The following is a 17,240-nucleotide window of genomic DNA, read 5'->3' as shown; positions in this document are numbered from 1 at the left end:
TGGGTTAGATTGGAGTGGGGTGGACTGGTTCAGAGTGTGGCGGATTGGATTCACTGGATTGGAGTGGGGTGGACTGGACTATATTGAGGTGGATTGGATTAGAGTAGGGTGGAGTGGAGTGGATTGGATACACTGGACTGAAGTGAGGTGGATTGAACTGGGGTGTGGTGGATTGGGGTAGAGTGGGGTGAATTAGAGTAGACTGGATTTGAGATAGGTGGAGTGGATTTGAGTGGGGTAGACTGGATATGGTGGTTTGGATTGGAGTAGGGTGGGTGGCCTGAAATGGGGTGGAGTGGATTGGAGTGCACTGGAGTGGGGTGGACTGGGGTGGGTAAGACTGGGGTGGATTAGAGTGAGGTGGACTAGAGTGGGGGAAATTGGATTGAGTGTGGTGAATTGGATTGGAGTTGGGTGGAATGAAGTGGGGTTGAATGGATTGTGATGGACTGGTTTGAAGTGGGGTTGATTGAAGTGGAGTGGACAGGATTGCAGCGTGGTAGATTGGATTGCAGTCAGGTAGATTGGATTGAGTAGGCTAGATTGGATTGAGGTTGATTGGATTGTGGTGGATTGGAATGGGATGGAGTGGGGTGGGGTGGACTGGAGTGGCATCGATTTTTGGAATGGGGTGGATTGGAGTGGGGTGGGGTGGTGTTGGCTGGTGTGGGTGAATTTGGACTGGAGTGGACTAGATGCGAGTGGACTGGATTTGACAGGGGTGGATTGTAGTAGATTGGACTGAGGTGGGTTGGAGTGGGCTGATTTGGATTGGTGTGGAGTGGACTGGATTGGTGTGGAGTGGGATGGGGGAGTGGGATGGGGTGGATTGCAGTGGGTGGACTTTTTGGAGTGGGGTGAATTTTTGGAGTGGGATGGATTGGAGTGAGGTGGATTGGAATGGTGTAGGGTAATTGGAGTGGGGTGGACTAGATTGGAGTCAGTGGACTAAGGAGGATTGGGCTGGGGTGGACTGGACTGGAGTGAGGTGGATAAAGGTGCACTAGATGGACTGGAGTGGGCTGGGTTAAGGTGGACTAGAATGGAGTGGGAAGGGCTGAAGTGGATGGGTTGGATTGGATGGGTTGGACTGGATTGGTGTGGGGTGGACTGGACTGGAGTTGGGTGGACTGAATAGGAGTGGGGTAGACTGTCGTGGATTGGAGTGGGGTGGACTGGATTGGTGTGAGGTGGATTGGAGTGGGGTAGATTTGGATTGGGCTGTATTGGTTTGGTGTGGGGTGAATTGTGGTGGATTGGAATGGGGTGAAATGGGATGGAGTGGGTGGACTGGAGTAGGGCTGACTGGAGAGGGGCAGATTGTTTTGGAATGGAGTGGGGCAGTTTGCGTTGCATGGAATTGTGGCAGATTATTTAGCATGGAAGTGTGACAGATTGTTTTGGACTGGAGTGAGGCAGATTGCTTTGGATTGGAATGAGGCAGACTGCTTTTGAATGGAGTGGGGAAGATTATTTTGGATTGGAGTGTGGCGGATAGGAGTGGGGCAGACTGCTTTGGATTGGGGTAGGGCAGATAGCTTTAGATTGGAGTGGGGAGATTGTTTTGAATTGGAGTAGGGCAGAATGCTTTAAATTGGAGTGGGGCAGAATGCTTTAAATTGGAGTGGGGCAGAATGCTTTAAATTGGAGTGGTGCAGATTGTTTCAGATTGGAGTGGGGCAGATTGTTTCAGATTGGAGTGGGGCAGATTGTTTCAGATTGGAGCGGGGCATACTGAGACTGGAGTGGGCAGAATATTTTGGATTGGAGTGATGCAGGTTGCTTTATATTGGAGTGGGGCAGATTGCTTTAAATTGCATGGAGGCAGATTGTCTTGTATTGGTATGGGGCAGACTGGTTTGAATTAGTGTGGTGCAGATTGGAGCGGGCAGATTGTTTTGAATTGGCGTGGATCTAATTGGAGTGGGCAAATTGTTTTGGACTGGAGTGGGCTAGTTTGTTTTGAATTGGGGCAGACTGGAGTGGGGCAGATTGCTCTGGATTGGACTGGGGCACGTTGGACCTGGGAGGATTGTTTTGGATTTGTGTGGGGCAGATTGATTTGGACTGGAGTGGGGCAGACTGGAGTGGGAGCAAACTGGAGTGAGGGCAGATTGTTTTGGATTGGAGTGGGCAGATTGTTTGGATTGAAGGGGGGCAGATTATTTTGCATTGGAATAGGGCAGATTTTTTTTAGACAGGAGGGGGGCAGACTGGAGTGGGACAGATTGGGGCACACTGTTTTAGGCTGGAGTGGGGCAGATTGTGTTGGATTGGCGTGGTTCAGACTGGAGTGGGACTGATTGCTTTGGATGGGAGTGGGGCAGGTTGAAGTGGGGAGGACTGTTTTAGATTGGAGTGGAGCAGATTGTCTTGGATTGGAGTGGGGAAGACTGGAGTGGGGCACACTAGAGCAGGACAGATTTGAGTGGGGCAGATTTTTGTAGATTGGAGCAGGGCAGATTGGAGTAGGGCAGATTGGAGTGGTGTGGCTCAACAGGACTGGAGTGGGGTGGATTGGAGTGGGAGGGATTGGATTGCAGTGGGGTGTACTGGCTTAGTCTGGGGTGGATTAGATTGGTCTGGAGTGGATTGGATTGAGTGGGGTGGATTGGTGTGGGATGGATTTGTGTGAGAAGGACTGGAGTGAAGTAGGGTGGATTGGGGTGTGCTGCACGCTTATGCGTTGAAGCATAATTTCGGAAATTACACATAAGAAAGACACAATGTAGCTTTGGAAAATTTCGAACAAAATTATCGTCATCCTTTGAGAACAGTGCCCACGAGCAAAAACGAAACAGCAGAGCAAAGTGAGAAAAGAAGACTAGGCAAAATAAAAGAGAAGAGTTAACCATAGAAAATACAACTGCAATTTTGTTTGTCCTGCTGGGCATGTTTTTAACAGTTACACGCTTTTCTGTTTGCAGGGCTCTAGTAGTTAAAAAGTATTACCTCAATTACATTAGGAGCAGCAGATGGGCATTGATTAAGTTGAATCAATCAATGCTTGGTCCCTGCTCCACAGACAGGAACGTAAATGATTCTTGGCCTGCAGTGACAAGTTATAAGACTTTAAAGAAGAGTTCCATACACTACCATAAATGGTAAGCAAAGGGAGGGCTCTAAGCCCTTTTTAGTTATCAGCATTGTCTTGCAAGCGAGACGAATGTGCTAGCGCATGCTCTCGCAGGCCCGACCCTAAAAATGTTTTTAAAAAAATAAAATACATTACAAAAAAAGGATATTTTGACTGGGAAATGCGGCAGAAATGAGAATTGCCAAAAAAGATAACATTTTGATTAACCAAATGCACATATCCCTTTCAAGACAGCCAAGGAGGATTTCAAAGATGGACTGTCAACCTGGCCTTGGATATGATTTTCCAAGTCAACTAAAAAGAGGCGTTTGTTATCCTAAGAGGATTATCCTCTGCTGTTTGAGCTGGGACTCTTAAAAAAAAAACTTTCTGCCATAAATGTGCTCTAGAATCCTTGCCCGCGTTGAGATATTCAAAGCATAAGAATGTGATGCAGATAACATGGAAGGAAATCATGCATACCAGTTAATGAATAAAATATGAATCTCTTACAAAAACAATTGTATACAAACTAGTCTCTGACAACACAATGTCAATACACAAAATAGCTTTAAAATAATAAATGTTTTAAGTCTGCATGGTAATTATGTTAGAATGCAAAACAAAAGTAATGGGATGCATGTTGGGTAGAGGTAGGGTAGAGTGACTAACCAACGCACGCTCAGCATGAAAAAGCACCCTCTCAGCATGCCCTTCCTCCTCAAATGATTGGGCGGTGTAGAAAAAGGAGTCCTCCTTGGCAGAAACATAACCCTCTTCTGGAGAAAGCTGCAGAGAGAAGGAAGCTCTCAGTTGGCTCAGAAGATAGATGATACACAAACGCATGCACAGAAATGGAAAGTTAGGGAAAAGTACCAAAGGAAATGGAAGTCAAGAAACACTAAACACTATAACAATAAGCCATATTTTTAGTGCCAAGACACCCTCGGGTATTTGTGTGCTCTACAAATTCAAATATTTATGAAACCTAATTTAGTAACCCATTATTATAGTCCATACAGAAAACTAATTTTCTACATGGTGAGCCACAAACATGAAATTATTATCAAGAAATCCCTTAGCATGAGAAATAAAGTGGCATCCACCTTGTCCCATCATCTTGTTTATACATTTTAGCACATTTTCTCTCACAATCTGCCTTTATTTACCAACATATGCTCCATTAAAACAATCCCTTTATCACCACCTCTATGGATGCAGATTGCCATCACAGAACCACTCGGTCCCTTCCCCCCATTGACACGATTTACCTTACAAAGCTGGTAATTATTGCTTAGGGACCTCCAGTGGAAGGGTAGACTGAATGAAGCGACATACCTATGGCATGAAACCAGCCCTGGTTCTAGAGGGTGGGCCAAGGAAATCCCCTGCCCCACCCACAAGTAGAAGATCACCAATTTGTGTTTTATTTTTTTTAATGTTCCACTTTTGCCTGCATCCTGTGCTTTTTGTCTATCCCGCTAGCACGTGCGCTTAGGCAAAGGTCTTTGATGCTGCAATGAATTCCATGCTTTCTTAATTGCAAGTGAGAATGGGGCACTCCGGACGTTTGGGAGGGTCGAGATTTTCCAAATCAAGAATGTAATTTGTGCACTACTGGCCTGCGATGTTTTTCTTAGAAAACTCCTGGCCATTTCCTCCCTTTATGAGATTCTGGAAGTGCCTCATGCTTATGCCTGAATATATATTTGGGTAAAGCTCTCTGCACTCATTTTCAGCCTGACAGTACACCCCTATTTTATTTAAAGACCCTTTAGAAATAGTTTAAATAACTCTAAAGACCTTTTGAAGTGATATCTTTAAGTAATTGTTGTTATAATTTTATATTGGAAAGTTGAAGAAAATACAGGTTTATTTTCTATATTCCCAATTGTTTTACTCGTCTTGAAATAAAAATGCAGGCCACTGTAGTAAAGTACAGGCAAACCTACCGATTAGTACTCAACGATGAGACAGTTGGTGTCTCTGAAAAACTGACAGGGCTAGGTCAGAGTTAATCAACTGTCAGAATAACATAATTATATTGCTGCCCGGTATGTGACTGAATCTGTCCCAGTCCCAGCCCCTTTTCAACGACAGCTGGATTTATACAATACTCATCATTTCCTAGTTCATTGTAAAACAATTCTCTTTTAGGTCATGATTACTGCTACCGCCGCAAGTCTTAAGCGCAACGTGCCTTTTTTGTAACTAATCACTGGAATGAAACTACAAGCCTCCTGCAAAATGTTTCCTAAATTCGTCTTAATGTTGTAATCTATATTGCTGGCCCAGTGAGCATTAAAATGCACAAACCATCACTTTTCCCTAAAATTTCTGATGGGAACCCACCCGTCATCCCCATAACTAAATTATATTTTGTTTTGATCAATGTTTCCTGCCCACACAGTGTTAAAAGATGCATTTTTAGGCTTCCTGATTCCACACTAAGTGAGAATTTGGTCAGAATGATGCATGGCTTTTCGACCTCTGAGAAGATTACTGAGGGAGATGTAATTTCAGAGGTGGCATGAACAGTGATTCAGCTCTCCACTCAGGTTATGGGTGGACCCGCATGAAGAAGGCTACAAAAATTGTGAAAACCGGCTCTATCAATATTTTGTCTCCAAACGTGTCTTTATTGGTTAAAGCAGAGAGACCCAGGGGCAATGGTCTGGGAAAGGAATTTGTTCAACTGGGCGCAGACGTAGCACTGCTGTGCCCAACAATTGAACAAAGAGTGCACGTAATTGCGAATGCCAATTCTCTGCCCTGCACTTTCTTGGAAACTACAAAAGGTGGCATGCTCAAGAAGGAGGGAAGGCATGTTTAGGTGCCCAAGGGGACAAAAATTTCCACAGTCCTGACCATCTTACTACTTTGTGAAATTAAGTGCAGCTATATAAATATGCACATGCCTGCAAATCTATATATATGTGGCCATAATGTCTCTTCCTTTTGAGTGGTTTCTTCACCCAGCAGTGCTGCTGCTTCATCTGGGGGGCACAAGTCCCACCTTCACAACCACAGCAAATCACCTTGGAAGTAGAAAAAAAGACTGAGCACTCAGAAGCAGTCAGAACAGGCAATTCATTTGATGGCGAGGCAGCAACAGCTGGCACGTTTCAGTTCCTTAAATACATGGTAAATGCTGCAGCCATAGTATTGTCTAAATGTACTGACGATCAACATTGTCCACTGTTTTACAAACAATGTATTCAAGTGAACAAATTCTGAACATTTTAATTCTAATCTGTGTCAACTGTTAGCTGCACTTTGAAGAATACTTTTTTCCAAGCTAATAACACCGAAATAATACAAAAATATAATATAAAAAATAGATATGGGTGCTACCTGTAATATGGTTCTTTATTGCCATTTAGGGGTTCTGGTTATATACACATACCACATGACCTTCGGCCTTGTGGGTTATCAAATTAAAAATCTACCTGCATCACTGTGATGGCTTCTCAAAGCCTCCCAGGGCACAAACTGATAGCACTGTTTTCTTCCGAGGCTCAGTGGTGTAGCAAGTGTGTTATAAGCCCTAGAGCAAGCAAACAAGATGTGGCCTCTGTGCACTGGGTGGATAGTAAAAGACAGTCAGAGTTTGGGCACAGTGAGCCCTTTAAGCCTCTGTGTCCAGGTGGCACTGCACCTGCTGCATTATTCATATGTACACCCCTGGATAAGCTCCCTTCAATTCTCTACCCACTGAGGACCTCCTGCACTGCAATCAGAGCCCCAGTCCAGTGTGGTGCAGTCTTAAACTGGCCATTCACCTGAGGCCGATGCCTGTGCAGTGCAGTCCAGCAGGGCACAGTTTCAGGCTGCCCTTTCACCAGAGCCCCAGTCCCGTGTGGTGCAGTCTTAAACTGGCCATTCACCTGAGGCCGATGCCTGTGCAGTGCAGTCCAGCAGGGCACAGTTTCAGGCTGCCCTTTCACTAGAGGTCCAGTCCAGGGTGGTGCAGTCTCAGGATGTTCTTTTGGTGGTCCACATATTAACCCTGACCAGGGCCCCTTCATGTCAGTCTGACATCATAAATGTTGATGCATTTTACTTTTGAAATACAATTTTTATGTCAAGTTAGTCACCCCCATGCTGTAACTGATGTGACTCCTTTAGCAAATGAATTGTTTGCATCTCAAATGTAAAATGTAAGTATTTATTATCCTGATCTTACCAGGCAAGGTGCACTTCGGAATAATAAAGCAAGCCATTAGCTCTGCCACTTTGCTCGAGGATGTGGCGGGGGACACACTGTGGCTTCTCTGAATAGGAATGTCAGGTGGGTGATGGGATAAACTATTTTTTCAGTGGTTAAGTTATCAGAGGGATTGTTTGACTGCACCTTATGTTTGACTTTACACGTCTCCTGTCCTCCCCATATTTGTCCCCTCTGTCTGGTGCAGTAGGGAGTCATAGTTTCCGACTGAGGTGGGGTTGGAAAATAGTAATTCTATACTGAATTTAATTTTAAAGATTGTCAATGGCAGAATGCCTTTACACAGTATAATAAGGAGAGAGGTAATTAAGCTTTTTTTTTTTTTACACACATTTAGGTGTATTTTGTTTAAACGTTTTTGAAGGCAAAGAAAGCACAATTTGTCACTTATGGTCCTAGAAACCCCAAAGAAGAACTAACTCAGTGTAAAAGTTTCTTTAAATGTTTGAGCAACTGACCACTGATACTGTTGCAATGTAAAAACAGAAGTTAGCCCAGGAAAGATGGAACCTGATGTTATCTCATCTATCTGCTACTCATTCTCAACTGAACAGCAGAGTATCCTATGACACTCCCACTGAAGCAAAAGGCAAGCTCCCATAAGATGATAGTTAAGAATCACAATACAACAGGCACTGGTCATGGTCAACAATCATGTCTATAGATCCAACAAATGACATTTAATTCTTAGATATTTCCATTTTGGATAGATGTTGGCATTGTCGCAATAGCAGACTTCCCAAAACCCTTTGTTGTTTTTTTGCACCTTCATGGTCAACCCAGGCATTTTCATAGCCCTACCAGATCAAGAATCCTAAAGACGGGCCTGTATGGAACCCTTCTGCCCCACGTGTTATCACTGGAAGGATTAGGGGACTGGAACTCCCTAGGTATCACCTCCCTGGGTCATGTTGTGCGTGGCACAGACATTACATCATTTGCTGAACTGCATGAAGAGTTTGAGTTGAAACGTTCACAATTTTATAGATACCTGTAACTTAGACATGCCCTCCAGCCATACTTAACCATGCTTGCTGAATTACCAGAGTATAGTTCCCCTCCAGGCAAAACTTACTGTGGCTCCCCTTCCCTACAGGAGGCAGGTTTTTATCATATACATATGCTTGGTAATCAATATACCCAATTCCTTCCCAAAAATACGAGAGAAATGGGAGGTGATCTCGGGGAGCTGGATGATGTTGGGAGGGGGGCGGGCTGGATGATCTTGAGTGGGAGATGGCTCTAATGGGAACCGTTAACAGCTTTGACAGGGTCAGACTCGCTCAGTGCATCATTTTACAGGGTTGCTTTTCGTGCTACAGGTCAACTCAGCAAAAAAAAGGTTCACATTGCTTTCAATTAAAATATACTGCCAATAAACGTGTGCCTTTACAGACTATTTGTATAGCCAAGTTTCACGGACAAAAAAACGACAGTAACTGCCCCAGAGTGAAAAAGCATGCTTTGCAGAAGCTCATTCCATATTGATTTTGACGATCTGAGAACATTTTCAGAGGAATTAATATGTAACACTGGGCGTGACAAAACTGGTTGGACTTTGTAGATGATTCAAGGTGAGAACAGAGCCTGTCTAGAAGGAGGAGTGGGAACTCCGTGTTTGCATATTCATCTAGACTGGCCTTCTAGTGTGCCTCAGAAGGGACAGGGTAGTCAGGGAAAGAGCATCACATTCTGGCCCGCTAGCCGAGATCCAGACACATCTGAGCGGCCTCTTTCCTCTGAGTCAAGAGGGAAAAAATGCATTCAAGAAGTATCGGGTGGCAGAGGTAAAAGAAAGTGTGAAATGGTTCCCGCCACTCCCTCCTCCTTAGTACCATTCCAGCATGCTGCCTCCCACATTAGCAAGCTCAAGGCACAGACACATACATCTCGACACATTCTCACTGCTATGACATATTTCAAACGTTGAAGACAATCCATAACCTTCTGTAGCACGAAATTCCAAGTAATTTTAGGTTATATAGTTCTAAGCATGCATTGGTTGGAAAAAATATTTCTGTTTGTTTTCTTTCATATTGTACACATTGTTTTCTTTCATATTGACGCCACTATCGGGCACTAGTATTTTCAGGATTTCAAACGAATTCTTAGCCCTTGATAGGATTTCTATATCAGATTTCCTGTCAGCAAGTGTAATCAAGTGAGACCAGGACAACACGTCTCCAGTTCTTCTACAAAAAAGGATTACCAGTAGCGTCAGATGAAATGGTTCAATTAAAGCAAACCAAGACTGCCGCTGCCAGAATGCATCTAATCTTAAAATATTTTCCATCCTACGATCAGCTGTTTACTGTTGCTACATAGTTCACTGAGGTGCACTAACAAATCAAAAAACAAATCATGAAAACCACTCGCATTAAAAGGAAGAGGATAGAATGACAAAACTGAGTGTTTTAACAGTGGACTGGAATCCAATGAATTATGCCATGAAATTAAGTGGGCTAGTTTACTTGACTCCATAAGAGCTCAACTTTCCGCCCATACCTCTCTGTGCTTTATAGAACCATAATGCTTCTGCATAAGGAATACATAAAAGAAGCTTCTTCATAAACATTTTAAATGCATCTGTGAGTACCTCTCAGTGAAACAAGGATATGAAACACTATACATTTTTCTAAACCATTATTAGGAAGTAAGACCCGTAGAGAAGTGCTGTTAGTCGAATACTGCAGAACTACTTCTCTATTCTTTCAAAATGTATTTCTAGAATCTTGACTATAGCACAGGCAAAATCTGTAAGAGAGATACCCTAATTTAGTTTTGACAAAATACATTTGTGGCATATTTCAGTGGGCTGACCAAAGGAGAATGAAGGGAGTATTGGATGAGTGAATAGGATTGTACTACTGAATTTTAATGATTTCAACATTTCTAATCTTTTTCTCTTTCTTCACCACTCTCTCTATGCTGCCTCTTTCCTCCCTGTCACCAGTTATCTAGCACCCCTTTGCTCTTCTCATCTCTCTATGTCGAGCCATCCTCACACATCTACCTCAAATCCAACCACCTTATCCTTTCCATATTTTTCCAACTATATAATTTCTCTTTTCATTTACCTCATATTTCTCCTTATCACCTTAACCTGTTTCTCTTGTCCTCTTTTTTTCCGCTTATCCATATATGTTGCTCTCTTGTCTCTCTCACAGACTGACACTCCATATTTTCTTCTCTGCTCATGTCTGTTCCTTCAGCTCTCTGCCACATCTCTCTGTTGTGCTCTCTGCTCACTTGCTTTCCTCTGTTTCTCTCTATCTGAACTATCATCCATTTCAATTACTCTATCACCACTACTGTCTTTTTCAATCTTTCCCCATCAACCTCTCTGGACTACTGTATCGCCATCTCCTACACAGTCCATTTTCCACACTCTTCACCAGTTTCTCATTGTTTCCTAGAATTTCTTTCACAACGTTTTCATTTTCTATCACATTTTCTTATTCTTACAGTCTCTTTTCAATCTGCTTGGATCCTAAACCCTTTCCTTACAATTTTCTTCGAGCTAACTATAGGAAAGTCCCCTCTTTTTGGTATGGTTACCCCCACATTTTGTCTGATATCAGTGTGGTGAGACTGTTTTCACTGGGACCTGCTAATCAGGACCCCAGTGATTGTGCTCCCGCCTCCAAATTTGGTTGTTTTAGTACTTCATACGCCCCACAATTGGTATACTGGTGAACCCCAATAAGTCCCTGGTAGATGGTACTAAGGTACCCAGGGCACTGGTACACCAAGGGTCTCCAATGGGCTTCAGCATGTGTTATGCCACCCAGGGGAGCCCTTACAAAATATGTCTGCAGGCCTGCCATTTGCAGCCTGCGTGAAATGGTGCATGACCCTTTCACTGCTGGTCACTACACCAAGTCACTGTAAGGAACCCCTATGGTAGGCCCTTTCAGCAGAAAGGGCAGGGTCCAGGTCCCTGTGTGTGTGGGCACCCCTACATGAGCAGAGGTGCCCCTACAAACTCCAGTTCCCATTCCCTGAACTTCATAAGTACGGGGAAGCTATTTTATCTATGTACTGGCCACTGGTCACTACTTGTGGTCCAGCTACATTATAGTAACTCCAAACCTGGACATGTTTGGTATCAAACACGTCAGAATCATACCCCAATACTGATTCCACTATTGGTGGCATGATTCCATGCACCCTGGGGGTTCCTTAGAGGATTCCCCAGCTCTCCTACCAGTCTTTCAGGGTCTGGGGGCAGCCCACACTGCTGCATCCCCCCCCAGACACGATCCTGCCCTCCTGCTGCTTGACCAGCTTGAGCAGGGGACAGCTGAAAAAAGGATTTCCTTTAGGTGAGGGGTGCAACATCCACTCCTTTGGAAAGAGGTGTTGCTGGGCTAGGAAGGGGTAGCCTTCCAACGCCACTGGAGTGCTTTGAAGGGCACATTTGGTGCCCTCCTTGCATAACCCCGTTTGCACCAGTGCAGGGACCACTGGTCCCTGTTTTGGTGCGAAACACACAAAGGAAAGAGAAATGACCCCTTTGCTGTCCATTTTGACCCCTAGGTTGGTGCCTAGAGCTCTGCCGGGTGGCCACTTGGTTCTGCCATCTTGGTAGCATGTGACCCCTGACGATGGGTGGTAACCCCAGAGAGTCGCCAAACCTCCTTTTAGGGCCTCTCTTGTGGGTGGGTCCCCAGATTCGTCATGCAAGATACTGAAAGGAACTCTCTGCAAGCCATCTTCTGCTCCTGGCCTCTGGAACCGCTGCTAGTCTACACAAGAACCAAACAAGACTGCACTGCCTGAGAAGACTTTTCTTTGCAACATTGTTTTCACGCCTCCTGTCAGCATTCTGCAACATCTCCAAGGCTGTGCATCCCCTAGGGTTGGCAAGACTTCAACTGCACCAAGAAGCAAGAAGGAATCTCCCTTGGAGTGAAGGAGTGAAGGAGTCGCTCCTCTGTATCCCCAGGCACCTAATGCAACGACGTCCGGCTGGTGGGATCTTCTGTCTGTCAGATCTGCAAAGATTCCCCAATACAGGTGGTGGTTCTCAAGGATCCCCTGGGTCATCTGTAATGTATTTTGTGTTTTGACCACTGACTCCACATTGCACTTAGCCTAGCAGCACACCGTCACATTAGTGACCCCCAGCTTCATTTTGCCTGTTGACTTTATTTTAGCATTAACCACCACCACGTTAAAAGCTGCAAGTAATTTTCCATGCCCACGTTATACAATGTGCTCATGTTTTTATTTTGCATTTTCTTTTCTCACCAAGGGCTTAGGCTGATAAGAATGTACTAGGACGGCAGGGAACAGTTTTGTTTTGCTTAAGGGCACCTTGGGATTGTGGCCAAGTCCCAACGTGTTGTTTTCAAAGCTGGCCTAAAGTAATCAGAATTTTTTGAATAATAAACGTATGAGGAGGGAGTTCCTAGAATTTTCCTCACTTGTTTGTTCAAAGTATAAGAGGCCGAGACCAGAAGAGGTGTGTCATTCTTCCCTTGAGGATAATTGATCTCTCTCGCTCTCCACAATCAATTCTGGGATCTGGCGATCTGATGCTGATAGGAGGGAGATGAAGTAGATGTGCCCATGCCTCATGGTGATGCATATTTTTTAATTCATTATTTGCTTTGCATTGTAATATAGATACCTATATTTGCTGTGTATATTGATATTGCAGTGGAGAATCATTTGTACATGTTTTCATCTCATTGCTGTGACCATTTTTAGACGTGTGCTTTCAGCATACTAATCTCCTTTACGAACCTTGTGAAGTGAATTAATGTCTTCTTTAGACTAAGAAGCGCATTCCAGAGATTTTTGTCAGTGCATGAGTGTTTCAGCTCGGTCATTAGTGAAGCAAAACAGTCCTCTCTGCCTTCTTTCCAATGTGGGAGGCAGTGAGCCTTTATCTCTGCCATTGGGACAGAACCCTTGTGCACTGCAACTGTTGCAAAAACCAAGGCTTGTTGATTCCTGCCCGAGGGATCTTCATGGTCCAAGCAGCCCCGGCCCCAGCTCTCTACCTCTGCAAGGAGGGTCCTCTCTGCAGATCCAGTGACGTGGGACTCCTCTTCAAGTGTGCTGACAGGACCTCACTGCAACTTACTTTGCCTGCTGCCAGTGGGTTGCTTGTGGGGGCTCCGACTGCTTCTTCTTGCTCTCCTGCATCCTGCTTGAGTCTGGACTGCCCTACAAGGGTCGATCCCCAGGACCTTGCTGGTGCACCATAGCTCTGAAAAACCTCTAACAGCTCTTCTGCATTTGCCTGTACTTATTGGTGGTCCCCCAAAACACTGACTGCTTATAGCAGCCCACACACTGTTTTTTAACTCTCTAAAAACCCTACTTACTAAAGAGTCGGCAACAGAGCCTAAACAGAACTCTAACGCAAGATGGTTCAACACTGCATGCAGAGAAGCACAGCATAAGTTGCTGAGAGCCCTAAGAGGTGGCCAGATGGATTATATAAGGGAAGCTAGAAAAGACTACAAAAAGGAACAAGGTAGAGCCCGTAGGAAATGGGATGAATCAAGATGGGTCCTCCTCCTGGAATCTGCTAAAACAAACGACACCACGACATTTTGGAAATTGGTAGCTGATGCCAGCAATGAACCACACTGTTCGCCTGGTGCCTCAATACTCCCTGCAGAATGGTCCGACCATTTTTCCCAATTATACCTGGGGACCACCAATGCTGCTTCCTGGGATCTGATCCATATCATGACCACCGAGACCCCCAAAATTGAATTCACTTTGGCAGATACCAAGGCTGCGACTGCCTCAATGAAATGGGGAAAGGCCCCCGGCCTTGATAAAATACCAGGAGACCTTTACAAGACGAATCCAGATGTATGGGCCCCATACTTAAACCTCATTTCCAATGAGATAGCTGCTGGAGCACCTGTTCCGAGCTCCTGGTTGGGAGCAGAGATAGTCCCCATTTTTAAGAAAGGCGACCCCTCTAACCCTGCCAACTATCGCCCAATCTCCTTACTCAACAACTTCCAAAAAATCTTTGCAAAGCAAATTTTGTCCTGTCTAGAAGACTGGATTTTAGAAACAAATGCCATCTCTGATCTACAAGCAGGGTTCAGACCAGCAGTCAGTACTATAGATCAGGTGCTAAGATTTTTAACAATAAAATGGAAAACTGTAGAAATAGGAAGGGGTAACCTTTACGTAGTTTTTATCGATCTCAGAGCCGCGTTCGACCTGGTCCCCAGAAACCAGTTATGGCTGACGCTAGCCAATATGGGTGTCCCACATGGCCTTCTGAAACTTATTACCCGCCTACATGAAAATACCTATGCCCAAATCAGGAACGGCAAGAAGGGTGATCTCACAGAACCAGTGGCTATTGAGAGGGGAGTTAGACAGGGGTGCGTCCTGGCCCCAACTCTCTTTCTATTATACATAAACAACTGTATCAAGTACTTAGTAAACTGCACAAATGATTCTCCCAAGCAGGCTGGAACCAAAGTCCCCTGCCTACTCTACGCAGATGACACTATTCTTTTGTCTAAATCACCCATGGGAATTCAAAACTTGGTAAACCAGTTTGGTGTATACTGCAGAAACTATGGATTAGACATAAACCATAAGAAAACTAAACTTATGATATACAGCGCCCCGAATAAGAAGCTCAGCGCAAACATAAAGATGGATTTAACTCCCCTGGAGAGAGTAATGGAATATGACTACTTGGGCATTAGACTATCTGACAAGGGCAGCTGGGAGCCAGCCATAAGGAAAGGGGCACTAACAATTAGCCAAAGATGTGGAGTAATAGGACGCAAAGCTAGTACTGCTACAAGCCCCCCTCTGATCCTTATCTCTGAAATATATAAAGCACAAATCCGTGCTGCGGCCCTATATGGAGCAGAACTTTGGGGATTACACAGACAGATGGATACTCTCCAAATCAAAGAAAATAACTTCCTTAGACACATATCTAGACTGGGGAGGGGCACGCCAATGCTCCCCCTCAGACTGGACCTGGGCTTAAATAGTATCAAAGACATAGCATATCTAAGACCACTCCTGTATTGGGTCAGACTATGGAAAACAGATGAACTTGAACCCTACAGGGCAGCAGTCAAAGAACTATTACCACCTCATCACGGATGGGAAAAAGTACGGTGGCTTAGGGAGATGAAAGCGGCATGGGCCAAATTGAGTCTATCCCAGTACTGGGAGAACCCCGAGATGATTCCTGGCAGTGCTAAACGCCTGATCAAAGAACATTATTGGGCAAAAATCAACGAGGAATCTCTCGGTCCAAATGGGTCAGGTCGGCTGACAGCAGAATTCCTGCTGGTCAAACACGTTCCCTTCCCTGAAAGCTCCCTGGATCTACCCATACCAGCCCGTGCTCGCTCTCTATTACTCCAGCTCAGGTACGGGACATTGGCGGTCAATAGCTACACGGCTGGTTGGTCGACTAACAGTTCCCCATCGGACAAATGCATAAATTGTCACTTATGCAAGGAAACTACTGAACACGTCCTATTTTTTTGCCCTCTGTACAAAGGTCCCCGAGGGAAGTGGATTATTCCCTTGTGCAGAACACTCCAACCACTATCCCGCAACAGTCTATTCAGAATATGTAAATACGACACTTCCATACTGATAATCAGCGCTGTTTCTAAATATCTGGCAGCAGCATGGAAAATTCGTAATAGGACTATCTTAGATTTTAACTCACTGTTTGAAGAGCTGTCTAGAAAATAGTAAATCAGCATCCTGTTATATTAGCCTTGGGCTCTAATTGTAAACCGCGACTTATTGAGCCCAAAAGACCGTATCTCTGAATAAGTGCTACATTGAGTTATTTTAACTAAAGTGTTTTATAAATTTAAAATCATACTTAATTTTATAATTGTCAAGATGCAATTTATTGGATTAATTAACCCAAAAGAACTAATTAACCTAGAGCATCATCTACCACTGTCTGACTTCTTAAATTTTTAATCGGTTTTACTGTCTGGAGTTTCAATGCCTGATTTTATATAGAGATGTGCTACACAACAGTTTTTACGTTATTGTTATTTTACTGTTCAGGGTTATGTACAGGGTAAGATCCAAAGACTATTCCGAGCACCTCCTTCACCCCACCTATTTATGAAATCTTTCTCAGGCAGCTACTGGACCCCTACTTTTTTTACTATTGTTCCTTTTACTGTGTATTGGTTTATGGTTTTTATCTTTCTGTATGTATGTATATATTTTTAAACCTTTTAAATGGCCCAAATTTGGACCGAATAAACTATTGATTGATTGAAACCACTGACCGGTCTGTAAACCGGTGACCGTTGAGGGACAGTTAACGGGTGACTTTAGGGACTCCTTTGCAGCTCCTGGACCCCACAGCTAGACTTGATCCATCACCAATGACCCAGCTCTTCAGCTACAGAAGGGGGGGGCATTGCCTCCTGCCCACCTGGACACTCTTGCATGGACTGCACTCTGTCTCTTTCTTTTGCAGGTCCTCCTCGCCCAGAATCCGCTCTTGGGTTCCACCAGCCTGGTCCCATTTCTGCATTTATCCAACCAGGACCTCCCCATGCTAGACAATGGGATGACCGGGTAACTTACCTCTCTGCACCTGGCTGCTGGGGATCTTCCAGGTATTTACCTTTTGGGGTTCCACTCTTCCCCAGGCCTTCGCTAACCACTCCATACACTCTGGTGAGGGACATCCTTTAGCATTCCATTTTTTTAGTATATGTTTTTACCCCCTTCCCCCGCCAAGCCCCTTGCTAATTTATGCTTTTCCTCAGTACTTTCAGTACTTACTAGTGTATATTTTGTGTTCATACCTACAGAGGGAGGTGTACCAAAGGTAGTCCAGTTTGGTGTACCTATAATAAAGTGCCTTTATTTTTGCAGCACTGTGTGGTTTCTTTCATGTGTGATAAGTTACTGTGTGACTATTGTGGTATTGCAAGT

General features: G+C 44.4%; 1 protein-coding gene across 12 annotated transcripts in view; it reads right to left on the bottom strand.

Moving 5' to 3' along the window:
- The window catches only part of MPDZ (multiple PDZ domain crumbs cell polarity complex component), a 1,044,214-nt gene that overhangs the window by 650,341 nt on the left and 376,633 nt on the right, over positions 1-17,240 (bottom strand). For 10 of the 12 annotated variants that reach the window (XM_069238948.1, XM_069238974.1, XM_069239000.1 and 7 more), the window contains exon 19: positions 3,749-3,865. The exons of the other annotated variants lie outside the window; for them this stretch is intronic. In XM_069238948.1, the coding sequence (XP_069095049.1) occupies positions 3,749-3,865 (117 nt within the window). The remainder of the gene's footprint in view (positions 1-3,748; positions 3,866-17,240) is intronic. 12 annotated transcript variants of the gene reach the window in all.

Source organism: Pleurodeles waltl, chromosome 1_2 (genome assembly GCF_031143425.1).
Source record: "Pleurodeles waltl isolate 20211129_DDA chromosome 1_2, aPleWal1.hap1.20221129, whole genome shotgun sequence".
Classification (NCBI taxonomy): Eukaryota; Metazoa; Chordata; class Amphibia; order Caudata; family Salamandridae; genus Pleurodeles; species Pleurodeles waltl.
Note: the sequence above shows the minus strand (reverse complement) of the source record. Positions and strands in the feature narration are given on the sequence as shown.